Consider the following 26,757-nt stretch of genomic DNA (forward strand, 5'->3'; position numbering starts at 1 on the left):
CCCACTTGGAACCCAGGTCATGAAGGATAACACCAGGCTGTTGTTTCTGTCTTCTTCCTCTTGCCTGTGTTTCCTGAAATATTCATAAGCTGTTCTGAAGCAATTGCCATCAGTTTCTAATCAGCAGCGGCCGCTCCGTCCCGAGTCCCGGTGACGTTGTTTGGCACCAGCAGCTGCCAGGTGAGTGAAAGTCAATCTGGAGTTGTGGAGTGAGTGGAAATAATGTGGCCCGGGACATGTGTATGTAATTTGTTCAGATGATTCAAGTGAGAGCCATGGCAACTGAGATAAACAGAGGAAAAGATACTGGAAAACCAGCAGCGGCTTCATTTTAATCGCACAGCCTTGCTTCCAGACAGCTCAGATGTTTACTATAAGAGCTCTCCATCTTCCTGCCTGTCTCTTCCTCCCCACCACCCCCATCGCTTTGCATGCACTTAGTCATGAGATGGGATGGCTGCTTGGGTAAAGCACTGCAGGCCAAATTCCACGGTTTCTGCTGGAGCAAAAAGCCATCAGCTGCCTTCAAACCCGGGCTGCAGAATTTCTCGCGCTGTTTGCACCCCCGTGATTCAAAGGACCCTACCAGAAAGCCCATCTTCTGTGAGCTTCCTCTGGCTCAAAATACATTTTCTGAAAGTGTTACGGATTATTTGGCTAAGTGTGGTGTCTGAGCTTGGGATGTGCTGTTGCTGGAGGCCAAGCTATTGGGCGAGCATAAAGCCTGTGCTTGTACAAAGATAATTTCTGAACTGGAAAGAGTGGAGAAGAGCAGCATGCCACGGCTGCTCGTCCCCTGTGAAGCTGGAGTAAAGCTGGCTGAGCTGGGGCTGTTGAATAACAAACAGCTCTTGAGAAGATTGAGTAGGACTTCCATGCCAGGGCTCTATCACATGCTTGGCAGCAGGGCTGTGCTGGTGTGTGGGCTTCTGGGCAACTGAAACCTCAAACTGCAAGTGGAAAGAACCCAGCGAGAGCAGCAGACGCCTTGTGCTGCGCCGTGGAGAGAGGTTTGGGAAGGAGGACCTGAGTGCTGTCTCCAAGTAAACCATCCCCGTGGCTGGGCTTGCTGACCAGGGTTGTGTAATCTTCTACAGGGCCACAGTTGGGTTTGCTTATCCCAAATCCCACCCCGCAGGGGAGCTGCTGGTGATTCACCTCTCTGAATCATAATTCCTGACACTTTCCTAATCGCTGTCCTTAACTGCATCCTGGATTCATGGGCTTCAAATCCACTCTGATTGGAAGAAATAAGCTTTCCAGGGGTTTAAAAGCTGGCCTGTTTTCCTACACCAATACATCAACCCTGCATCAGAGTTCTATCTTTGGGGCTCATTTCTTCTCCCTGTTGCTTTAAGAGTGAACTGGGGGACTCAAAAATTTAGAAAGAGAAGTTTAGTTAGCTGGAGAAATGTGATAAATAGCCAGTAATTGGATTGTGAGAAAAAGCATCCCATGTGTACAGTCTCCCATTCACAGTTTAAAACTATGTTTTTCTGTTTAGCAAATCTGCTCATTTTGTCATCATGACTTGGCAGGATCCCGAGTTCTGTCATTTCAAGATCCTGCAAATACCAATTAAAGAAAATCTACATAAATTTGTTTCAGTATTTACATCCTAGAAGACCTTTTTAACGTGGTTCAATAGAAAACTCCCAATATCCATCCAGAAAAGCCCCTCTGGATATCAGGACTGGAGCAGGGATGTGCTCTCCCTGCTTGCTGCCTGCTCTTCTGGTGGCTCCAAGCTACCTGCCTGTTCCATGTTCTTAATCCCAGGTACTGGGATGTCTGTAACAACACAGTTACCCTGCAGCATGAGAAAATGAACGTTCAGTGCTTCCTGTACATCCCTTGCCAAGGGCACAGGTCCTGTGATGCTGCCTTGAGCCTGCAAGTTGATAGTCAAAAGATTTCCCAGTGTGCTGCATCCCGTGGAGAAAGAAGTGAATGAAGTGTCAACAGGTTTGTCTTCAACATCTACCTGAAACTGAAGAGGATAAGCATGCTCTTTAGCAAGGATGCTTTTTGCCTTAAAATGTGTGGTATGGATGCTAGGGTAGATGATCAATCAAGACTCTCTCATCTGTCTTTCTGATTTTTTTCTCTGCTTTATTATTTTTCATTTTTACATTGCTCCCAGTTCTCTTGTCACAGTGAAATCTTACAGACTGAATAATAGCTGAAAGCTAGAAAACCAAGATTTTTCAGCTGCCTTTGCTATCAAGCAGCAAATGTAAGTCAGAAGCCCAGTGTTTGTTTTGCATTTGTTACCATTCCTGTATGAAAAAAATGTACTTAAAAGGTCTGTCTGCTGACTTGCAATGATTGGGGCAGCAGGAAGAGCTAAGTGAAGGGATTCAGAAGGAAGAGATACAGAGTTCAGTCTTGTGTCATGGGAGATGCTTTCCCCAGTCCCATTTTTTTTTTTGCATACATCTGTCCCTGTGGTGGCTTCAGGTCTCTTCACAGAGTCCATCCACAGCCACAAGTGCTCAGTCTGTTCATGTGTCCCCTAAACGTTCCCTCCTGGTACAGATTTTCTCTTTCTTTGCCTGCCCACCCTTGCTGGGAGGTAAAACTGAGAAACTGAAAACCAAGGTTGGAACTTGAGAGCCATTTTATTATTTGTGAGAGCTTTGAAAGCATTGAGAGCAGAGGAATTTGCATGAACACTCAACAGCAGGACAGGGACCCCCAGCTGATGGGTAGAAGGGGTTGAGATGGATGGGTCAGAGGAAGTAGGTGCTCAGTCAGGAGCAAACTATTTTCCACAAGCTTTCAGAATGGAAACTTGAGCTTTCCTAGAAGTATTCCCGAGGAGCAGAAGTGCCAGTGATGAATACATTTCCAATAAGGAGAAGAACTGAAGCTTTGCTCCTGGCTTCGTGGGGGTGATGCTTGCTCAGGAAGAGCACCCTTTTTTATAGGGTTCTTTGGTGGGCAGTTTCTGACTGGAAATGCTTGGAGCCTGTTTTGAAGTTGTGCAGAAGAGCCTGCTTGCGTCATCCCAAAAATGCAGTGAGTCAGTGGAGTCCTGAGGGAGCTGTAACAGCTCAAACAGAAACTTGGAAAATGAAAATGGGATTTAAAGATACAGCATTTGTGGTCGCTGGAGTCGAGATGCTCCAGGTCCATGGAAGGCATTGGTGATGAAGGGGTTCAGTGAGGACTTTGCTGCTGTAAATACAAGTGGAGCTTTAGAAAAGTGATCCACCCGGGGCAGGGTGTGGAACTGGAAGAGGGTGTTAAGCTCCTTCTGCTTGCCATTATACTCAGTATTTTGGTATTCAGGGAATCTCCACGAATTCTTCATTGATATGTGTGTTTTGGTATGTTAATGGAAAACTTATTGGGAGGGACAGGAAGGAGGGGGGGGGCACAATCTCTCTGTTTGGCCCCTGCTCATCCTTTTCCTCAACATTTTCAACCACCCTCAGGTTTGGGATGGATTACAAACTGGGCTACTGCTGCAGTGGGATCACCCTTGGGCCATTTTGTCTGCCCTGGTCATGGTCCTGCTAAGGAACCATCATGTGGTTTCTAAAAAATATATCCAGAGCTCAACTGGATCCCAGGGGCTGTTTGGAGCTGGTTCCATCACCACAGGGAGCTTTGCTGTTGATGAGTGCTGCTCTTTCTCTTCACATCCATCCACAGACAGACGAAAAGGGGATGCAGAATGACTCCTTCAAACCAAATCTTGATTTATGGGAGGTGGTTTCAGGGATTAGTTGTGGTTTTATTCCTATTGCAGGTGCAATAGGCACAGCCTCGTGTGATGCACTGCTTGCTTGGTTAGAAAATCTTCTGTGCTGCTAAACACTGGTTTTTTGGACACCTCAAACCCACAGATTAATTAATCTTTATGATGTAACTCTGAAGGGAAAAGCATCCGTACAGTGGCATAACTGTGAAGTTAATGTCTTGTGCTTCACATATTGAGTTTGTATTGAGTTTGGTTCAGAACTGAGAGCCCCTTTACCTTATTTATGAGGCCAACAGACAGAGGCTGTTCCTCCTAGCAGAGGTAGTAGAACATAGCAAAAAAATGATGAATCTCCCCTCCAGCTGGGCTTCTCCCCTGCTGGGACAGAGCATTTGTAACACAGCTTCAGGTGCTGAACTTGGTTGATTTTTATCTGGGCAGAGTAAGATGCATCAAAGCTGCCCATCCCCTGCAGGTAAAGTGATGCTCCAGAGTAACTTCTGAAAATAACCAGTTTCTGGAGAGCCAGGAATTCCTTTTTCTTTGGCTTTTTGAGCAAGGGAGCTCAGGTTCCTGCCAGGGTGACTCCATACCTCACTTAACAGGGTGCTGAAGAATTCTGAATCAATGTCCCTGTCTGTCCCACCAGCCTGGCCTCATCCTGCTCTGGAAAGCTGAATAAAAAAAATTTTTTTTGGCTCCCAGGGGCTGCTGTTTCCCTGGGGTTAAACTCATTTCAAGCTGCAGATTGTTCAAACAAATGCAATGGGGTTTCTTGCCAGGCCTTGGCTTGGATACTGACAATATTTCTATTTTCTTACGTGTACAGGTTATTCTGACACTTTATCTTCAGAGATGTAAAAATGGTTTGTGACTGTAATGTGCATGCACTTCAGGGTTCCAGTTCAGCTTTAACTCTCTTGCTGTAGCTTCTTTATTCAGAGCATGAAAACTTCATTAGTTCATTTTGATTGAAGAGTGATATGGTCCTCAACAAAACTGATGCAAATTGATGACTCGTTTATATCTTTAGAGTTGAATTTAAATATCTGTAAAATTTTCGGATTAGCCAAGTAATTGCATTACAGTTTTGCAAGTTCTGTGAAAGAATATTATATTTTTTACACCTAAAGCCATATTTCAAACCTGTGACCTCATTCCCATCAAGCAGAGTTAGTTCATTACACCATAGCTGTGCAATTTGACTTTTGATAGCTGACATTTGCATTTATGTTGGATCCATTAAATATCTGTCTGCTTAAAAAGCTGCAAGGCATTTACATGTTTGCCTGTAAATGTTAATTAAAAAAAAGAAACAATTAAAAATTGGTATTCTCTTAGCCTTCTTGCTGGCAGTTTTGCTGAAAAGAAATGAATTGTAGTTTTCCCTTTCATCATCACCCTCTGCTTGCTTTCCAGAAAAAAAAAAAAAAAAATTAATGACTTTTTTGCCTTTGCAGCTGCAATAAGTGATTGCAGTCTGACTTCACCAGTGATAACATATGGAAATATTTCTGCTCTTAATTGGATATTACCAAATCCCTGGGAGGTGACTAAGCCCATACTCAGATGTAGCTGTTCTCCCAGTGTTCCAGTGATCAGGATCTCTGAGGGCATCTTCCTTTTGGTGGCACTTTCCCTCTTAGCTTAGTGGTAGGAGTTCACAATTTACATTGTCCAAATAAATACCTGAAGAGCTTAATGCCCAACATCTTCTGCCATTCCTTCTCCTCTGGGGCACTGTGCTCCCATTAAAATCAGATTTCTGGTAAGTGGGATGGGACTTATTTGAGATGTGAGAGGATCAAGAGCACAATCATGGGATGGGTTGAGTTGGGAGGGACCTTAAAGCTAATCCATTTCCAACCCCCCTGCCATGCCCAGGGACACCTCCCACAGCCCAGGTTGCTCCAAGCCCCATCCAACCTGACCTGAGACACTGCCAGGCATGGGGCAGCCACAGCTTCCCTGGGAAACCTGTTCCAGACTCTCACCATCCTCACATCAAAGAATTTCCTCCTAATGCTTAACCTAAATCTCTCCTCTTCAAGTTTGAAACCATTTCCCCTTTTCCTCTGACTCACACAATGGTGTTGCACAAGGTGCCTGTCTGCAGACTTCATAGAAACATTGAATATTTTAGCTTAATATTTATTATCTTTAGCAAGGGCAGAACATCTTTGAACCCTACTGATCTCCAGCCCTAACTTCCCCAACTGATATGGGTTAAAACCCATCCTTGATGCCTCTGTAACTTTAAATTGCCTTTTTTTTTCCCCTTTTGTCCCTTTCCTTGAACCTCTTTGGGCACCTAGCTTTTGCCAGCAAGTCTTGTGAAAGCAGCATCCCTTGGGATTCAGACCAAGTGGTTGCCTGGCAGCAGGGTCTGGGGATGATTGCCTAACCCAGGGCTGGCTGGTGGGATGCTCAGTGAATGAGACTGAGAAAAGCTTCCTCTGAGCAGGCAGGAGAGGGTAGCACCAAGATAAATGTAATATTTTTGTGGCTCTGGAGCTGCTGAGTTCAACTCCTGTCCCTTGCTAACACCTTGGGTGCCACTGGTTATCCAGATAAAACCCAAACCCAACAAATGGCTAATTGGCCAAATTCTGGAAAACAACAATTTTTGCACATTCAGCCTCAGATGGTGTTTGACCCTTTATACAGATGGTTTCACTTAATGTATTTTGTTTAAACAATCCCTGTTCCTGGAAGTGGTTTCAGGATAGGCTGTTCCTCACTGCTGCTCGTGTTTGCTTTTGCTCAGGATATTCTGAACAGCTTCAGCAGAGGGCAGGGAGCAGTGTTAAGAGGCAGTTGTGGAAACCTTTTTATTTTCCAATTAAGGTTTCCACGACTTGGTGGACTCCTTGCAGCTTTCAAGACTGAAGTGGTTTGGAGCACTTTTGTCCTTAAGCTGTAGAGCTCCCTGCATTTCTGTTATTCTTCTGTCTGGCTTAAAGACCTCAGGGAGTCCCAGCACATTTCTGTCCCAGCTTGTCACCCCAGACAGCCCCTTTCCCTTGGGTTTCCCCCATGGAATAAGCATCTTGGTGCTCTGACACACAAAACCCCCTCTCTTTTTTTCTCTTGGATATAAACGAAACATTTTGGTGGGAGGGGGAGAAAAAACAATTATTATCCTTGGATTGAATTCCTTTTCATGTCTGCTTGGATTCCTGCATCTGCAGACTTTTCCCAGGTCGTGCAGGATGGGTTGTTGATATTGAACACACCCTGGGCAAGCTGTGAAAAGCCTGGAAGATCAAGAGCAGAGTTCAAGGTCAGGAGGAGTCTTTAGATCCTGCCCTCTGCCATAGCCAGGCTGATGCCAGCAGCTCCACACGATGGGAAGACTGGGAATGCCCTCCAAGTATGTGCGAAATGGGTTTGAGAAACTGGAAGTTGGCACAGCTGGTGTGGTACTGAATGTTTCACACTCCCAGCAGTGGATCTCAAGGCTGGGACCTGATTTGTAATTAGCTTGTGCAGAAGCCAGGTGGCAAGAAAACCTTCCATATTTACAAAGCCAGGTAATTGGTTTATGTACAACTATAGGAGAAATCTAGAGAAGAGTTGGGAATAAACCCATGGCATGATTATTCCTAGAGCATGTGATTAAGCTGGATGGTTAACTTTCTCCTTAAATTTTCCCCCCTTAGTTTTCCCCCCTTAGCTTCCCCCCCTTAGCTTCCCCCCCTTAGCTTCCCCCCCTTAGTTTCCCCCCCTTAGTTTCCCCCCCTTAGTTTCCCCCCCTTAATTTCCCCCCCTTAATTTCCCCCCCTTAATTTCCCCCCCTTAATTCTCCCCCTTAATTTCTCCCCCCTTAATTTCTCCCCCCTTAATTTCTCCCCCCTTAGTTCTTCCCCCCTTAGTTTTTTTTGCCTTGATTTCTTTCCTCTTGACTTTTTCCCCCTCGATTTATCTCCCCTCAATTTCTTCCCCCTCTATTTCTTCCCCTAACTTTTTTTCCCCTAAAATTATTTCCATCTTCAAATCCAGACCCCATTAGAGGAGTTGGCAGTGTTAGCAAAAGTGAACCAAACTATTAGCAGCTCTTTCCAAAACAAGAACCTGCTAATCCTCCCAGTGGCGTTCTGACATCCTTTATACAAGTACAACTAAAAAATGAGGATCACATAATCTGTGGGGTTTTTTTGCTCTGTGCTTTTTCTTGATCTTATAAATGATGTTGCATGGCTTAAAATCCTTGTGCATTACCTCTTTGGGATCTTCTGTGACTCCTCCAACATGCAGTGATGGATTGGCTTCATCCCCCCTTGGATTCCAGAGCTGCTGGAGCTTTCTAGTCCTCTGTCTTTCTCTAAACCTTCCTCTGCTTTCAGATTAATTTTAAAATAGGTTTTCCTGGCACCCTAAAGGCAGTGTGTGTTGGAGGGAGGGATTAGGGGAACACAGCAGCTCTTTCACCCCTGTGAAAACCTTCCCTGGCCCCATGCCAGGTGTGAGGCTGGCAAAGGCAGAGCTGGACCAAGGAAATTGGGACGTGTGGCCTAACAAAAACCACTTGGCTTTTACTTTGGGTTTTTTTTCTACCACATGTTGCTTGAAGCCAGAGCCTTCCTTCTCCTTTAGTGGCACATTTGCTTGGCTGCTTTTGTCTGTTCACTTATCTTGTAGGCTTTTGTCTTTATTCTTGCAATAACTTGATAGAATGTTATTATATATATATAATGATATGCATTATATTATGTATTATATATGATATGCATTATATATGTACAAAGTATTATATATAAAATGATATAATGTGTCTAACAAGGAAGCTTGAATCCACCATGAACTAGTGAAGTGCTTTCTGCACTCCATTTCAGGGCTCATCCAGTGAAACCCAAGTTTTTATATCAGATACCATCTGATTAAATCAAATCAAGAAATTAAAACAAGAATATTCTACCTGAGCAGTATGTGGTGTTTTCCATTCCCCTTGTAACGTGTAGTTGTGAGAGAGATGCAATTTCAGAAAACTTAGGAGATCATTTATTTTCTCTGGGAGTGCTGCATGACTTTTCCTTCATGGAAAAAGCAGGAATAAGGTAACACCAGAAGAGCTTGTATTAAAGGCTGACCATTTTCAGGAGTCACAAGGAGTGTTCTGAACTTAGGAATCACTGACATGAGACCTTGGGGTGGACAGGAGCTCCATCAGATATGGGAAAATCTGAATTTAATTCTGGGATGGTTTTATTCTACCTGGAACTTCATGGAACATGCTCAGAATCAGGAGAGACTTGCAGAGGAGCTACAGCTGAACATCTTACTCCAGAAAGAGCTTCTCACAAAGCTGTGTTTCCAGAGAGCTTTTTATCTATTGCAGCACTTGCATATCTGGGGATCTGGCAGCTCTCTAGGAATTTCAGGCATTGCTTTCCTTAGATCCATCCTGGAGCATGGCCAGTTCCTGGGGGCTGCCTGAAGTATTCCCAGTTCAGGTGGAAGGAGATCTCCCAGAGCTGGGGGACTCTGGGGTCTGTTTGATGCTCTCTGAATGATTAATGGAATGCAGCTATATCTGCTCCACTCCTACATTCACAGCTATTATTGTTGGGTTTCTTTAGAGATACTTTTCTTTTTTTCCTTCTTTGTTTCCTTCTTTGTTTCCTTCTTTGCTTCCTTCTTTGTTTCCTTCTTTGTTTCCTTCTTTGTTTCCTTCTTTGTTTCCTTCTTTGTTTCCTTCTTTGTTTCCTTCTTTGTTTCCTTCTTTGTTTCCTTCTTTGTTTCCTTCTTTGTTTCCTTCTTTGTTTCCTTCTTTGTTTCCTTCTTTGTTTCCTTCTTTGTTTCCTTCTTTGTTTCCTTCTTTTTTCCCTCCTTTCTTTCCTTCTTTTTTCCCTCCTTTCTTCCTCCCCTTTTCCTCCCCTTTTCCTCCCTTTTCCTCCCCTTTTCCTCCCCTTTTCCTCCCCTTTTCCTCCCCTTTTCCTCCCCTTTTCCTCCCCTTTTCCTCCCCTTTTCCTCCCCTTTTCCTCCCCTTTTCCTCCCCTTTTCCTCCCCTTTTCCTCCCCTTTTCCTCCCCTTTTCCTCCCCTTTTCCTCCCCTTATTTTTTTTTTAATCCCTTGTGCAGCTTTTCAGCATCAGCTTCTGTCCCTGTGAGCACTGCAGGGACCCAGCTGGACCCACAGCTCCAGATGTGGCAGCTCAGAGGGTTCTGCCTGGTGCCATTCAGTTCTCCCTCCTCACTTCCCTTTCTCTTCCCTCTGGGATGCAGGCAGACAAAATCCACAATCTTTTATTCAGCCCAGCAGCTGAAAACCTCAGAGCACATGTAATGTATCTGCTCTGTGAATAGTTCTGATTAGTGATGGACAGGTAAAGGGGAAGAGGGAATGAAAAGAAAGGAACTTTGGATTTCTCAAAATATGCAGAGAAGCAGAGTTGCTGCTGATTTCTCTTTTATGCTTTTCTTCTTTATTTTCTTGCCTCTTTTGCCTGGAAAGGCAGAAAATGTGAAGGTAATCCACAGCCTCATGCCATTTTCTAAATCTAAATGCAAATATGACAAGGATTGTGCTCTGTGCATACTGGGAAACTCATTCTGAAAAGATTTAAGAAACCTTGCCCTGGTGAATTTACATCAGGCTTCTGCTTTGCCTTGATGCTACAACCTAGAGAGACTGTTATCTAGCTTAAAAAAAAAATAATCAAATTAAAATGCTTCTTTCAGTGTGCTGTTACATTTGGTAATTGAAAAACAATCTTTTAAACCCTTGTGGAAGTTTAGCACTTGAACTGCATCTGTCTGTGCTGGGCACTGTGGGAGTGACATGGATACATCTTGGTTTTCTGCATCTTTGCTTCAGCTGGACCAGGATGGAGTTGTACAGAGATTTTTTTACACTCCCCTTTCTTCACAGGGAAATCACTTGTTTCTCTCTGAAGTTTGTGCCTTTTGTCCCCAGAGAAAATACTGGACCTGCCTTTATGCCACAGTACCAGCAGGGCTCTTAAAACTTCTGATGTAGCATCCTGACACCAGAATAAAATGCTCAACTGGTTGGGGGAACCATTGCTGCAGGCAGTTCCAATTAAGTGGAAGCTTTTCTGTTCTGAGAGTGGGTATTTAATTTCTTGTGCTGGGAATAATAAGCAATTCATGCTGTGGAGCACCAGGCACTTCACCTGCATATCTGAGGAAGGCTGAGAGTAGATACTGAGGATGGGTAAATACTGTATTTCAAAATAAATGACTGTAGATTCTTTTATAGAGCATCTTTTATATTTATCTAGATGTTTATATAGTTTAAAAGGGTTTCTGCTTTCTTAAAATAATAGGAGTTATGGGTGAATTAGTGAAGTCTTGAATTCATGATTGGAAGGCAGTGGTTTTTTTAGGGGTTTGTTGTTGCTTTGTGTTTAAAAAAAAAAAAAAGTGGATGCTGTGATCCTGTATCAGTTTCTGTTCCCTGGTCCTGATGGTGTTCAAAAGCAGAGTTTAGGATTAGATCCCTGGAGAAAAGTGATCCTTGCAGCTGAATTTCTCCTCCTCTCCTGTTGCTGTGTGTGTTCCTTGACATTTTCTGCATTTCAGAAAATGATCTCAATTTTGGCTGAATTCGGTATGAAACAGCTTAGGTGGCTCAGGAGTAGAGGAGAGGGGAAGCTTTTCCCTGCCCTGAAATAACTCTGGAGATGTTAATATTGCTGTGAGTCCTTTGCATCCTCAACCTGAGCTAAATTTCTACCAGATTCGATGGATTATTGGTTTATTGGTGGATTATTATTTTCTCAGCAAGAGCTGAACACATTCCCAGAGCTGTGCCCAGAGTGAAGCCCTCCCTTTGGGAGAGAAAATTCAGCAGAAAATTGGGTGCAGAGAGGAAGGACCAAGGTTCAATTCTTCCAGTCACATCAATTCCACAGCACAAAAAGGGATTTTCACATTGGCCAGAGGGGAAGGAGCTTGGTACAGGTTGATATTCCTGAAATAGGAATGCCAAGGTGTGGGTGACAACCAAGGTGTGGGTGACAACCGAGGTGTGGGTGACAACCAGGGGTGTTTGGAGGCAGAGCTGGGGAAACCTCCCTGTTCTCCAGTCCCTGCTGGGTCTCCTTTAGCAGTGGCTCAGTAATTCTTGTTTTCTTTTCTTCCTCTCCCCTTCCACCCCCTCCTCATGTGTAATTTGATCTCTTAGGCCTGGTCTTCTGCTTTGGCAGATTTTTCAGCTCTTAAATGGAAGAAATTAACCACTTAGTGACTGTGGGGACTGAAACAGGTTTTATGGCTCCTCCTGGCTCTTCCTGCAGAAGTGCTCAGAATTGCCCAAGATATCCCCAGCAGTCACCAGCTTTTTTTTTTTTTTTTTTTTTTAACCTCTGGTTTTAACTTTACTTGTTCATCTTCATTTCCTTGCCTTTCCACTCAGACGAAATACGGAAATGCTCCCACTCAAGATCTGAGTCAGTATTTGGCAAAGAAATGGCTCTAAAATTTATTTTCTGCTGCTTTCCAAGTATGTATCTTTCCTGATTGTGTCCTGGCTGCCTGTGAGCCCTCTCTGCTTTGGCAGAAAATCCTGACCTTAAGTAGGATCCCTAAACTGAAGTGACTTCTATGGCACAGAAACTCCACGACCCTAATAAAATGCCCAGACAGTGGAAGTGAATCCAGTGAGTAGGATTTCGTGTGACTTTTTTTATTTTTAGAAAATTTTTACTTTTTTGTGTGTGTTTCTTTAAGGTAAGCTGCTGGTTTTTTCAGATGTGAAAAGTGCAAGATGCCTCTTTCTTTCTTTCTTTTTTTTTTTTTTTTTTCTTCCCCTGCAGATGTTTCAAAAAGCTTTTAAGGGAAGAGGCCCAAAACTTTTTCAGTGATTTTGAGGAGAGCCCCTTTGGACTTGAATTTAACCTTTCAGGCTTCAAATGCTAATACCCCAGGTAGTTCCCTGGGGAGCTCCTTTGTTTGTTTTTTTTTTTTTTACCAGTATGGTAAAACCCACCAAAGTAGGAATTTAGTAGTACCCTCTGTCTTGTTACTACCTCTAAAAGAAGGACTCTACCCTCTTGCTTCAGAAGAATTTGGAACTGTTGGACATCCCCTATGGGGTATCCCCCCACTTTTCAGCCACTCATATATAGATATATATACACACATACATATATATAATATATATACACACACACACACATATATATATATATTACACATTTATACACACCACTATCTTCCCAAACGTTTGGCAATCTGTATCTAAGACTGCATGGAGTCCTTTAATTGATTTGAATTGATCTGAAAACCCAAACTGGGATCTGTCAGACAAAGCTGGGCCAGCCCCCAGGAACAGGGAATGCTTCATTTGCTGTTGGATCAAAGCTCAGCTTTGTTACAGCTGTGGCTGGAGCACATCCTGGGGTCATTCATGGATTTCAATCTCTGTTTCTCTGATTCTTTTCATAGAAACATCTATTTTTTTAAGCAGGTAATAGTGTTAGAATGTGTTGTATCACTATGGGAAAGGTGTCATCAGCAGAGCTGTGTAGTATGGCAGTGCTCCAGGGCATGGACTGATTTTTAATTATAAAGGCAGTGATGTGTGAATGCCCTAAATCACCTGTGACCTTATCACTTGCTAAGGAAAAGGTATCTTAAAAATTATGTCCAGAGGTAGCAGTGCTTTACAGCCTGCACTGAGTTAGTCTTCAGCTTCCATGGGGAACTCTCAGCTGCATTTACAGAAGGGCAGGATAAGGCAGAGGTAAAATCACAGCTGTAAAGAGGAATCTGCTCTTTTTCTTAGTCCTTTGCTTTAACCACTGCTTTGTGCTGCTTCTCTTTCAATGACATTTACCAGCCTGAAACAGCTGAACATGCCTATCAAAAAAAAAAAAAAAATGCCTAGTTCAGGGCCTTCAAACTTTGTTACCTTCCCATGTTTTCAGGAGAGGTTTTGAAACCAAAAAACCAAAATTAAGCTCTGCTTTTAAATGGGTGAGGAGCACTCAAGCTGATTTTATTGGGATCTCAACAAAAGGAGCTCCAGCTGCTGGTGTTGGGGGGGATCATGCCAAAACTCACTTTCTGCTCGTGAGGTCCTTTTGCTGCCACTGTCATGGGTGTGTGTGATGGGTTTTTTTTTTTTTTGGAAGCATCCACCCTCCCATTTTAGATAGCTTAAAGAAGGTGAGGAGCACAGAGCTGGCTGCTAGAAGGCAGTTGGCTACACAGGTTTCTGCTCTTGGATGAGCACAAGCAATAAAGGCTGATGGATACTGGATTGCATTAGCAAGAGAGGAGCCAGCAGGTCGAAGGAAGTGATTATTTCCTTCTTTTTGGCACTTGTGAGGCCACATCTGGAGCACAGTGTCCAGCTCCCTCCTTCCCCCATAGCAGATGATGAGAAACTGGAAGGAATCTGGGGGGAGCTGAACAAGGTGATGCTCCTGGGGCCAAGAGAGCTGCAGGTTGGGAAGAGGAGGCTGAAGGGGTCCCAGTGCTCTGGTAACCACCCCACAGGTGGGTGAGAGAGATTTCTTAGAGGTTCCCAGCAAAAGGAGGAGAAGCAACACCTTGCAGCAAGGCAAATCTGCAGAGATGTAAGAGGATAAAAAGTGTTTTCACGGGGCCCAGCAGTCTCTGTTAAAGTTTAGAGGCAAAATACCTGTAACAACCTCATCTTAGATAGCTCTGAGCAGCTGGTTGAACTGCAGAGCTTCTGAGGATTGCTCCCACCCAAAACTGTTTTGTCTTCTGCACCAGAGCCTGAGTTGGAGGTTGCAGCAGAGCCCCCAAATCTGCATGCTTTTCATGACTGATTTTATCTTAAGATGCCTGTGACAAAAAAGCATGAAAGAGATGAATAGATGTCAGCCCTAAGAGTAGCAGAATTGGTGTGACACTACCAACATGGCTTTTCTGGCCATATCACCACTTAATTTCATGGCATGTGGGACAGGCAGGGAGGGTATTTTGCTCCAAAGTATTTACAACCTAGTTTGCCATCACACACAAGAGGAGACATTGAGGGATCAAGTTTGTAGCAGGGGGACCACACAAGTTCTTCTGGGTGGAAACATAAAGAGAATTAATTTGTTTATCTACAGAGGAAGTTCTGGCTCTTTGTGTGGAACTCCCTGAGTGGCTGTGTTTCTCCTGGGGTGAAGTTCTTCTCCAAGCTGGCTAATTTCATTGGAGATGAGGCATTCTTCTGCTGGATTCAGAACCCCAGGAGTTCATCAGGGATGTAATCCTCTTTAATTCTGCCCATGCTCATTGTGTGGACCTCAATTGTAACGGCTGGGTGGTGGGGATGGGGACAGGCTTTGTGCTCCTGGGATTCTCTATTCCTGCAGCTGAAGGAGAAGAGGGGTAGGGATGCTCCTCACATGAAAAAGGAGATGAATACAAGATGACTGGTGTGCTCTGACAGTGTTAATTCACCCCAACTCCCTAAATACATGATGGGGGAGCTCCTCCTGTCATTGAAGTTTGCTCCTCCAAATCTGCTCTTAACTATTTTTATTTTTTTTTTCCCCAGTACAATTCTGCACAAGTTCTCTGTTCCAGTCACATCTAAAGCAAGGCGAGTGGGGATCAAGTAGAGAGGTGTTGGTTTCTCTTGAAACTCTCCTGTTGCCATAAAACAGAAATCCTGCTCCAGAAGTAGAGGGAGGAAGGAAGGGAGAGTATGGGGGGAACTGCATCCTTGTCTTCCTAATGCTTGTATGGGCTGCCAGAGGTTGGGGACTAGGTCTGAACCACCTATCTAAGTTCTCTTGCTGTTTCCTGGATTATTAAATATCCACATTATTTGTTTTTTACTGAGGAAAAGCTTGGAACCACTTTGAACACCACACTGCCCTTGCTGTGATCATTTCTCTGCTAAAAGTTACGTGGTTTGTGGTGTTAAAAAAAAAAAAAAAAAAAAAAAAAGGCAAAAAAGCAAGCAGATGCTGTTATTACAGTTCAGTATGGGTTGAGAAAGACCAAGAATTTCTTTCCAAGCTCTCTTTCACAAGCACACCCCCTGGATCAGAACTCTGAAGCAAAGTAATGCTGTAAAATAATGTTTAAAAGAGTCTGAGCACTGTTTGCTGCTTTGGAGGCATGGTCCTCAGATGCTGGAAGCATGCAGAGTTTCCCCTGAAGTATTAAATGTTTGAAAATGTTGGAGGGCAAAAGAGTGCTAGCTAGTCAGTAACCATGCCAAAACCAACTGTCAGATGTGAAGGGAGGAGGGAGAAAAATGAAGATTTGCTGCTTTGTTGATCCTCTGTGGGACACACCAAGTAATCCACACATGGTTTGTGGTGGGGTCTCCGTTTCCCCAGCCTCTCCCTTCTGCACCCTTGATGAACTCTGCACCCTTGAGCACCCCTTGCTCCAAGCAGCAACAGCACCTGAAGATTTGGGAAGTGAAAGGGGATTTTTTTGAGTGGGAATTGAATACACCCCCCTGATTTTCTATCTCATTTATAAAGATATATCTATGGAATATATACATATATATATAATGTATAGAGTAGAAATATATGTGACAGAAGGGATGGTTATTTTAGGAAGGAGATGCATAATGAAAGGAATGTATCAAAACTATCTCAAAACTGAAGAGAAGTAATTAATTAACACGTAGCCTTTAGAGAAATGCACAGTTTGTAGGGGGGAAAGAATAGGAGGTAAGGGAAGAAGGACAACTTTGGATCCCTTGTGTGGGAGCAGTAGTATCTTGTGATCATTGCCTGAGCTGAGATTTCCTTCTCTTTGCCTGCAGTGATCCCAGGGATGCTCTGACTGCATCTCCTGGGCAGGACCTCCGGCTCCGTGGCAGTTTCTCTGCTGCTTTATGGTTGGCTTCCCTCAGTTACAAGACTCATTACTGAAACAATTCCCTTCCCACGCCGTGACGTGCTGTGCTTTTAAGACTTGGATTCCCTGCCTTTAACAGAGCCACTCACAAAACCACCCCAAAACCCCCCCAGAAAGCAGCGTTATCCCCTCACCCTGCGTTTGCCCCCCTCCCGAACCCCACAGGGCTCTCCCAACGGAGGGAAAACTTGTTGATTTTGCCCTTCTTCTTCTCCAGTGTTGGGAGAGGAGGCAGGCAGGAGGAGGGTTAAGGACTGAGGGCGTTTCTTGCCTGCCTGATGTCATGGAGGGAGGCAGGGGCTGAAGGGGGCCCTTTGTTGGCAGCCCAGACCCTGCCTGCACCCAGCACCCCCCGGCATGCGGGCAGCTGCCCCCAACCACTGCCAGGAGTGACCGACTTGGTTGGCTTGGCTTATTTTTTTTCTTCTTCTTTATTATTTTCCTTTCCCTCCCAACCTCCCCCTTCCCTCCCTTCCCTCTCTCCCGCCAAAAGAGTTGGGAAAGAGGGAAGATGGCTGGAGTTAACTCCCCGGGAGAGGAGATGCGGGGCCCCAGGATTTTCCGCCTTTTGGGCTCGCCCTTGTAATGGTTTTCAGAGCGTTGGATTTCTTTGACTTTTTCCCTGGATATTTTGTTTTCGACTTTTCCTGGATCTTCCGGTTCTGACTTTTCCTGGATTTTTTCTTTTTTTTCTTAAGAGTCTTCCCAGATTTTATTTTTTCAACTTTTTTTTTTTCTTGTTAACCGGATAATTCACCAAACGCAAGAAGAAGCTGAAAGGGAAAGGAGGGGGGGGGGAAGGGGGAAAACCAGACAGCTGAAGCCAAACTCTAACAAATGAAAATGTTGGAGATTTGCTTGAAATTGGTGGGTTGCAAATCCAAGAAAGGGCTTTCCTCCTCCTCCAGCTGCTACCTGGAAGGTGAGTACCCAAAATGGGGCTGGGGGCGAGCAGTGGCCCCCGGATTCCCAGCTCCTTGGCTCCTGGGGGGAACTGCTCAACCCCACTGCTATCCCAAACACCAATTTTATCTCTTGCTTTCAAGTTGGAACCAGGCTTGTGGAGGGCACTGGGTCCTGGCCAGGTTGGGCATTTTGCATGCCAGGGCCAAGGGAACTGAGGGGTGTTTGGGGCATCCAGCCCCCAGGTGACTTTCATTAGCTGCAAGGATACAAAGGGAGGGCAGCTCTACCATTTATGGTTGTAAAATGTCAAGTGATCTTATTGCTGAGCCCATAAACAAAGCTGTGGCTTTATCTTTGGGCCTCAACTTTATTTTTTAATTTTTTTTTTTAATACCCTTATTTTGGAATGGGAGGAGGATGGGCAAACCACCTCCAGGCTCAGGAAGAAAATTCAGATGAGGACATCAGTAAAATATTTTCACCGTGTGTTAATCCCTTTGGTTCACTTTGGTTACCCCCTTTGTAACTTTGCTTTCCCCAGGCACTGATGAACTGAATTTTTTTGCATATTTGCCTTTTTTTTTAAATTATTTTTTTCCTTTGAGCCAAACCTGTGGTTATTTGCAGACACTGAAATGTTAAACACAGACTTGACCAGTCCAGATTGAAAGCCTGGGTGATAGAATCACTGTGCTGGGGGATTTTGGGCTGAGCTCTTGCTTGGTGTGACCTCAAGCAAGTTTTTCACCCTGAGGACTTTACACCCCACCTGCAGAACACCCCTAAGGGTCACCCCATACACCCTGAACCTTCTTCACTGCTGGAGCAGGGCTGTGTCCATCCTGCCAGGGCAGCCTGAGCTTCTTCAACTTCTTTTGTGTTGCTGGTTGTTGCTTGAGTAAAAATAATCTGCATGCCAGGAGGACGGTTCTGGCTCATCAAATCACAGGCAGGAAAGGCAGCAGCTGATTTCCCAGGGCCTATCACAAGTCCCTCTTGCTCAACTCTCGAATATTCAGTGGAGAAATGGTCCTCGGAAATTCATAGGTTAGGAATCTCAAAACCTACAAATGGCTTCTCGTGGCAAGAAAAAAAAAAAAAAGAAAGAAAAAAGAAAGAAAAGAAAGAAAAGAAGGGAAAGAAGGAAAAGAAAGAAAAAATTTGGCTTAAAGAGTCAGTGTTCATCAGCTGCATTTAGTGGGTCTGAAGAATTTTCTGTTGTCTGAACAGTTTCCAGAGGGCTTTATTTATTTCAAGTTTCAGCAACTTAACAGGAGGAGGATGTGTCTGAATAGTTCATCTTGGTTTTTTTCTTTTTTAATGGAAATGAATTATTCTGCACTCTTTGGGGTCTCTAAACCCTCAGTCTGTGTCCCTGGCATTGCTCAGGCAGAGTCAGGCTCTGTGTCTGGGCCTCTCCTTTCTCTGCACTTGGATCTTTCAACACCACCCTGGGAGAACAGACAAAGCATTTGGGGCCTCTCTTCCCTGCAGAGGTGGATGCTGAAGGATGATGTTACAGGGGGGTACTCTGACTGTTTCTGAAAGTTTTCTCTTTTGTGCCTGGGCTACAACCATTCACCCCTCCCCAGTTTCCAGTATATTAAGGTTAGAGCATGGTTTGGCTTGTGCCAGTTCCCAACATGATCCTGGACAACCTGTTGTAATATTTCTGCCTTCAGCTGCCCTGGGAGTGGCTGTGTATTTATTTTTTTTTTTTCCTGATGAGATGGGAAATGAGCACTGAAACAACTTTTAAATGAACTTCTTTCAAAGTAGCTTCCTTCTCAACTCAGCCTGGGGCAAACCTTGAAACCAGCACCCAGGTGGCATCTTAAAGGTGAACAAAAGGCAGCCAAGAACCCACCATTCCCAACTGTAAGTCTCTTGGAAAGCCAGGGGAGAAATGAGAATCTTGTGAGGGAATGGGGGGGACAGTAAAAAAAAAAGAGAAAAAAAAAAAGAAAAAGGAAAAAAAACCCCTTTCTATTATTCATTTCCAAAGCTTGAAGGTCCCCACATGAACAAGTAAAAGGGAACAAGTAAAAATACACTTAAATTATTACCCTTCAGAAGATAGCAAGGTTTTCTATATTATATTTAATTATATTTGGTATGTTAATTGATAGCTACCACCTAAGTCCTACAAAGGGCAAACTGACTGATGGTTGGAAGGGGACAAGCTTGTATCCAGAGCCCCAAACCAGGGTCCTGGATCCCTGGAAAAAGGATGTAATGGTCAGTCCATTCCATGTGTGTCCCACAGCCTCACTGAGGCTTCTGAGAGGATTAAGGAGATGATGCTGATCCCATTGGAGGCTTTAACTCTGCTCTTGTTATCTTAGCTGTCTGGGAAGCTGTTGAGGACACAGGGGAAAAGCTGAAACTTTCTTTACTGTAGTAGACTATGAAACTTTAAGCATAAAAGCTTAGAGGATTAAAGGTCCATTAGTTGCAGTGGGGAGAATAGATTTCAATTTACCTAACTCAGTTTTTTATTTTGGTTTTCATGGGTTAACAAAAACTTGAGAGTGTTTCTTGGAATAGTAGCAAAAATCATAATTCTTTGTTGCCTTTTTAACCACACTTCTTGAAAATATTGTATCCAGGTTGGGTTTGATGGAAGGCTGATTGAGAGTGTGGGTGTAGATAGGTGTTTTTTGACCAGATAATTAGAAATGTTTGGTTTTTTGTTGACTTTTTTTTCCCCATGGTGGTCTTCTGAAAGGTTTTTATGCTCTGTTAGCTTGCAGGAATGAGGATTGTTTGGAGTGTCCTCTGTGGAGGGGTGGCAGGTGGTGCACCCCATGCCTGGATGTTTTGCTGTGGATGGCTGGGCTTCCCTGCTTGCTGAAAAAGTTGAGACCTATTCTTAAATTTGATCTAAAATCAGTTTAAACTGGTTCTAACAACGACTGAGATTTCATGTTGCTGTTTGACCTGGCTGGCCCTTTTTTTGCTGTCTTTTCTACTCCCAGGAGTAAACATTATTCTAAAACGTGAGAGATGGGAATTTCTGTCTTCTGCTTTCTCCTTTCTGCCTTTGCCAAACTGAATAATTCCTCACCCACTTCACACCAAGAAAGGGTAAAGAGGAGAAGGGAAGAGGCACAGCACGTACTGCTGCCAATCTGATCTGGAAAACAGAACGTGTCCATGTCCCAAATAGGGGCTGAAACAGTCTTGCTGCCTTTTTGGGCTTGCTCTGCCAAGGAAAGGCAGAAGCCTTGTTTAAAATCTGTCAGGGTTCTCAGGAAAGTTTAAAATCTGCTGGGGGGGCATTAGTTAAAGTCCTTTGTTTTTAACTGAAATATATTTTCTCCTGCCAGCTGTCAGATTCTCTCTCTTTTTTTTTTTTTTTTTTTTTTTTTTTTCCTAAGTGTGTCTTGTTATAGAATAGAGGAGCCTGGAGCCATTGCCCTGTTCCTGGAGAGTTTCTTTTTTTTTTTTATGAATTGGGCACCTATTAAGCCAATCCCAAATCTTCAATGCCAGCAACTTTTCCTGCCCTGGTGTTGCTGGAATCAGGGGGCAACCTGATAGAAAGAGTTCATGAAGTTCCCTCCCTTCTCTTTGTTTGCTCTCTTCCTTCACTCTTTTCTGTTCCTCACCTCTCATTTACCATCACTCAGTAGAATTCTTACTTTTAAATATGTTTCTGGCTTTGGAAGGGCTTCTTAGTTATATGGTTTTTTTCCAGCAGTTCTCACCTGTCCCATCATTAATTAAAAATTCTGGCTGATGCTGCTTGCTCCCATTTCCCATGGGAAGGTTTACACTTTCCTAAGAAGAGTTGTGGTTGTCTCCAGAGCTCACAGTGATCATCCACGGACGTTTTTGTCCTTCCCAGAGCAGTCTGGGGATGCTTAGTAAAACAGAGCAATATAATAGTAAATCTGCTTTAGTCCAGCTTGGTGCTTTGTGTCCCCAGGGCTCAGAAATGGAAGAACTTCCCTGATTCTGCTCTGTAAATAAGGAAACTGAAGCAAAAATTGAAGAGGTCAAGTTTTCAGAAGTAGGCAGTGTTACTGAAATTCACCTGGATCTTATTTTCCTCTTCCTCTCCCAGAAGTTATAACCTGAAGTCAGGCAGCAGTTTGCTGGCAGATGGGGGGGGGAATAAAATCCAAATTTCTGCCATACTCACAGCTCCATTCCAAACATCTACAGCTGGCTGGAGAAAACAGTATTTACCATGTCACAAATGGGATAAACTCAGCGAATGAACTGGAGTGGAATCTGCAGGCTAATACAAGAATCACATCTAAAACCCCCAACCAAACAAACCAATCAATCAAACAAACAAAAAAACCAATGCAAGCCCCAAGATTATTATATAATCTCTTGGAAGAGTGGGAAAAATCTACTTCATTGGGGTGCTTAGCCTTAGAGAGGATAAAACCCTGCAGCTGACTGTCAGGGCCTGAGCCTGAATTAAAATATGAAACCTTCCTTCTATTTGGAAAGGTCTGATTTAAGATATATATATTTTTAAAGAATCTGTTTTCCATCAGGGACAGAGAATCTTTGAGGGTCACTAAGGAAATACTGGACGAGAGAGGCTCCATCATATGTGCTCAGATTTAGGGACGTTTGGATGTATTAAATCTACAGAATTAAATCTTCTGCCATTTATCATCGTTTTTTTTCCCAGGGAAAGGAGAGCAGGGGTAATGTAGGGAAAGGAGAAGCTTTAGACAGCAAATGCTGTACCTGTGGAGAGGTTACTGGATGTGTTCTGTGCTCCCTTGCTCTACAAACCTGGTGGAAAAAGTGCCAGCAGAGTTTGTAAGATGACAGGATGTTTGGTTTGCAGGGAGAGAGGAGGTCTCTGCCTTCCCTGGGGACAGTCAGCTCTGGAGGAGCTGAGAGTAAATTTGTACTTCTGCCTCTTTGCCAGCCCTTCCCTTACATTATGAAGGAAATTTGCTCCCCATTGGGCTGGACCAGAGTGGTTCATATCAGAGAATGGTTCTTACACAGTTCCTACCAGTGATTCATGGCTGCGTATAAACAGTAATTAGCAGGAAATAGTTACACTTATGAAACCTTTTTATGTGAAAATGTAAATAGCTCCTTGTAAAAGCTTAATTTAAAGGGGAAATGAAGGCATTCTTATGGCTAATGCCTCAAAATGAAAGCTGCTGTTGTCTTACTTTGGAGGCTGCTCCACTTTTTCAGTGAAGAGTCATCATTTCGTTGGCGTTGGTGAAGGACTGAATTACAGAATTGCCTCTGGACTCCTCCCAGGAATCCAGGTGTCATCTGGAGAATGCAGTGATCAAAGTAATAAATTACAGTCTTGCTGGGATGCAGCAGAAGACAAAGTGGAAGGAATCACAGCACAGAGATAATAGATTGAATTATGCTTGCTTCCTGCCCCATCACCACACCAGGATACCCTCCTGTAGGGACAGCAACCAGGCTGATTTATTAGGAGGAATCTGGCTCATTGAAGAGCTCAACAGGGCTGTAAAATTAGAGATAAAACCAGTAATATAATGAAGAAACTGTGTTGTGTTGAAAAAGTTCTTTTTTATATATGAACAACAATGTCTAATTCCTGCTCTGATGGACTGTAATATCTGAGTGGGTTTACCAGGGATAAATACTGCTGACAGCTGCCTGTATGTGGCTCCCAGATGGATACGTCCTGTCTGCTTCTCTTCTTTCATGCTTTTGTGTCCTGAGTCTGTTGGCAGCTTCCTCTTGGGACCTAGACCTTTAAAAGTAGATTTTGTCATGGTCCATCAAGCTTCTGCTACACTCAGGTCACCACAACTCTTGCTCTTTCCTTTACGCTCTTCGTGTTGGCTCAGGACCTCATCCTTTCTTTCTGCTCTTCAAGCTTCATCACCTTCCCCACCCCAATTCTTAACCTGAGGTTTCCACCAGCCCAAACCCATCCCAAGGGTTGGGTGATGAATCTCCCCATGGTTCTCTCCCACGTGGCAGTGTTGTGTTCCTCTGGTGGGGTCAGCACGTGGGAGTTATCTTGGAGAGGACACCAGCCTGTGAGCAGCATCCTAGAGGTTCACTTAGGGGGGGGATTTGTGTGGTTTTCCAGCTTAGCAAATCCTCATCCGTTTATTTAACAGCTGATCCTTGGCTTTGCAGACAATTATCACTGAGTCAGTGTTTGGAGGAGTGTCACTGAACAAAACCAACCTTCCTTGACTTCCCCACCGCTGCTCGTGGGTGTTCTCAGGGGTTGACACTCTGTTGTCTCATGGTCTGGGCTGAAGCTCATGCCTTGGCATCCCTGTTTAATGAGTCAGGCCCAGCATTGCCATGGCCTGGGCAGGAGGAAGGGATTTTTATGGAGCTCTTGGCTTTCCTCCTGCAGCCCCATCCCTGGCCGTGCATCAGCCGTCCTACTCTGGAGCTGGAGAGGAGCCTGCCTTGGATTTCCTGCCTTCCTCTCCAAGAAGTCCCCTGGGGAGGGAGGCATTTTCCTGCCTAATGGAGGTGATGGTTCATCCCACCACACACCATGTGCTGGTTTGTTCATGTTTGGGAGGAGAGCATCCCAGCCTTGCTCCTTGCTGGGGTTGTGTGTCTGCTGCTGTCTGTCTGTCCCAGGTGTTTTCTGATGCTGGAACTCTTGGAGTACCTCCAGTCACTGCAGCACCCTGGGTTTGATAAGGGAGCTTAATGGGCTTGAGAGGATCAAAGTGTTTTCATGGTAAAATTATTATAGCTTAATTTTCTGAAAGTGGATTTGCTGTTTCTTTTCTCACTGAAGCAAACCCAGGCTATTAAAATGTGTTCTGCAGGCAGCAGGAGGGGGAAGCAAGGACATCAAGGTGCTTTAAAAACCACCCAGCACATCATCACCTTTTCTGACTATGGAATTGTTTAGAGAGCAGAATTTCTTGACTCCTCTAACTCACCATAAAAACATATTTCCCTGCAGATAGGGTTTGGCTGGGAAAACAGGCCCAGCAGTACCTGTACTTTGCTGTTTTGCTCTCTGCCCACCTCACTGTTGCCTTTTCCAAAGAATACACAAGTCATAGAATCATACAATTGCTCAGACTGGAAAAGAGCTCCAAGATCATTGAGTCCAGCCTTGTCCTGACCCTATTACCTTATTCCTGATGACCCACCACTAAACCATGTCCCCAAGCACCACATCCAGGTGATTTTTAAACACGTTCAGGGAATTAAGTGTCTGTAAATAATCACTCACTGAGCTTTTACCAGTGGTGATCTGAGCAACACATCCTGGATGCCAGGATAAGCTTAGAAAATCATGGGATTAGTTATTGCTTCTTGGGTTTGTGTGTTTTCCTTGTTGTTTGGTTTGGTTGGTTTTGGTTTGGTTTTTTTAGAATTTCCATGCTGGAAAATGTAGTTTGGACCTGTCCCAATCCACTTCTGACTTCCATACATTTTCTGGTGTCAATCCTGTCAGTTCTTCACTGGTGTAGATTATACTGGATTTCCAGACCAGACAAGCAGTAGTGTTAAAACCAGATTTTTATGCCATTTCATCTGCTCAGCAGCCCTTTGCTTGTTGGTGTCACCAGTGTACAGTGGGACCTGTGCTCCCGGGTGACCTGATCACGTAGAAGACACTTGGCCTGGGATTTCTCCCTCCAAAGTCCTGTGGTGTGGGCAGAAGAGGGATTCAGGGGAGCAGGGAGGGCTGGTGCTGAGTAATGAAGAACAATTTAATGTGGCAAGGGGCCAGGTGTGACAATGACAGTGCTGTGTTTCCTGTCCCCATGGCTGCAGTGACGTGCTGGGTTGTGTGTGGTGCTGTGACCTCGCCTGGTGAACTTAAGCCAGATGGAAAACAACCTTTCAAACCCAAAGATTTTCAAAACTTCTTCTTGTGGGTTTCTGCCAGCACAGAGTCACCCACCAGGCTGTCAGCACAGCTTTGGTTTGGGGGACAGAACTTCAGAGTTAGGGGACACAACTGGGAGCATCGCTGCTCCTGAATCGTGGTCTGGAGGGGAGGGTTTGCAGGACCAACTGCAATAAAATTCCCTGAGGTCCTTGGGCTTGCTTGGGATTTGGTGAATATTACACTCCTGATGTGCTGCATTGCACAGACACCTATGGTGATTGGTTTTTTACTCACCTGTGGAGCTCAGTTTTTAGGAATCTTTCTGGAGGTGGCTCAGGGTTCCTAAAAATATTGAAAACTGTGTGAAGTGTTCTTGCAGTGGTGCTCTGCTTACAAGAGTGGCAGGCAGGAGAGAGCGAGCAATAAAAAAAGACACAGCTTTGTTCTCAAATAAGAAGAGAAAAGCTTGAAAACACTGTGAAAAACAGAAGTATGCATCTCGTTCTTAAATACCACGGCTGATAAAATCCTGCCCTGCCTGGCTCTTGGTGCTGCGTGTTCTGGCCGTTTCATTTATAGCATAATTAAGGGATTTACCTTTTAAAGGTCTTGAGTTTGTTTTCAAATCTAACCATTCCTGCAGTTAAGCATGAGCCAAAGGATTTAGTAGCAGCAAACAGTCTACGTGAGCAGCATTTAGTGGAAGGAAGGAAGGAGGTAGGTAGGGAGAGGAGCTTTCCCCCTCCTGCCAGCAGTGGGAGGCAGGAGCTGGGGGCCTGGGACAGGCTTGGGGGGACAGCTCTGGAGCAAGGGTGTCCTGCCTGTGTGGCAGGAGAGCTGCATTGAAGAACTGTCTGTATCTATGTAAAGAACATGTCCTCTGAAGCACGAGGAGCACACATGTCAAGATACAGTGCAGATCAGAAAATCAGAGTGCGCGGGTCAACCAGATGGCTTCTATCAGCAAAGATGAACCTGTTTTTTCCTCTCTTTTCCTCCTCCAGAAGCCCTCCAGAGACCAGTAGTATCAGACTTTGAGCCCCAGGGTCTGAGTGAAGCAGCTCGCTGGAACTCCAAGGAAAACCTTCTGTCCTGTCCTAGTGAAAATGACCCCCACCTCTTTGTTGCACTGTACGATTTTGTGGCAAGTGGGGACAACACTCTCAGCATCACTAAAGGTAAGGTAGCTGGGCAAAAGGGTACTGGGAGAGTGTGAGAAGGCATAGAAAGAAAAGTCACTATGGAATAACTGAGTTACACACTAAACCCTATGGAATTTTTTTACTGTGGGAATTCTTCTTAAACAAATACAAACATTTCACAGAGTCATAACCTTTTAAAAGGTTAAAACTGTCTGAAGCTTTTGCATTTGGGCAAGAAACTGTTTGCAAAAACCAAGGTCTCCATTAAGAGCAAAAATTTGAACTGATAAATTAAACTAAGCTGACTTTAGAGGCTGGCCTCTGTCATTTTCATAGCTCTCCAAAACAGAGTCAGTGTATGAAAAGTGACTGTTACAGATCTAGTGT

General features: G+C 44.3%; 1 protein-coding gene across 2 annotated transcripts in view; it reads left to right on the top strand.

Moving 5' to 3' along the window:
* Window positions 1-26,757, top strand: part of ABL1 (ABL proto-oncogene 1, non-receptor tyrosine kinase) — a 75,794-nt gene that overhangs the window by 25,941 nt on the left and 23,096 nt on the right. The window contains exons 1-2 of one of the 2 annotated variants that reach the window (XM_008491458.2): window positions 17,334-17,446; window positions 26,233-26,406. In XM_008491458.2, coding sequence (XP_008489680.1) covers window positions 17,362-17,446; window positions 26,233-26,406 — 259 coding nt within the window. In that variant the 5' untranslated portion in view covers window positions 17,334-17,361. Of the gene's footprint in view, window positions 1-17,333; window positions 17,447-26,232; window positions 26,407-26,757 lie in introns of those variants that run through there. The other variant, XM_008491457.2, reaches the window with a different exon arrangement.

Source organism: Calypte anna, chromosome 17 (genome assembly GCF_003957555.1).
Source record: "Calypte anna isolate BGI_N300 chromosome 17, bCalAnn1_v1.p, whole genome shotgun sequence".
NCBI classification, from domain to species: Eukaryota; Metazoa; Chordata; class Aves; order Apodiformes; family Trochilidae; genus Calypte; species Calypte anna.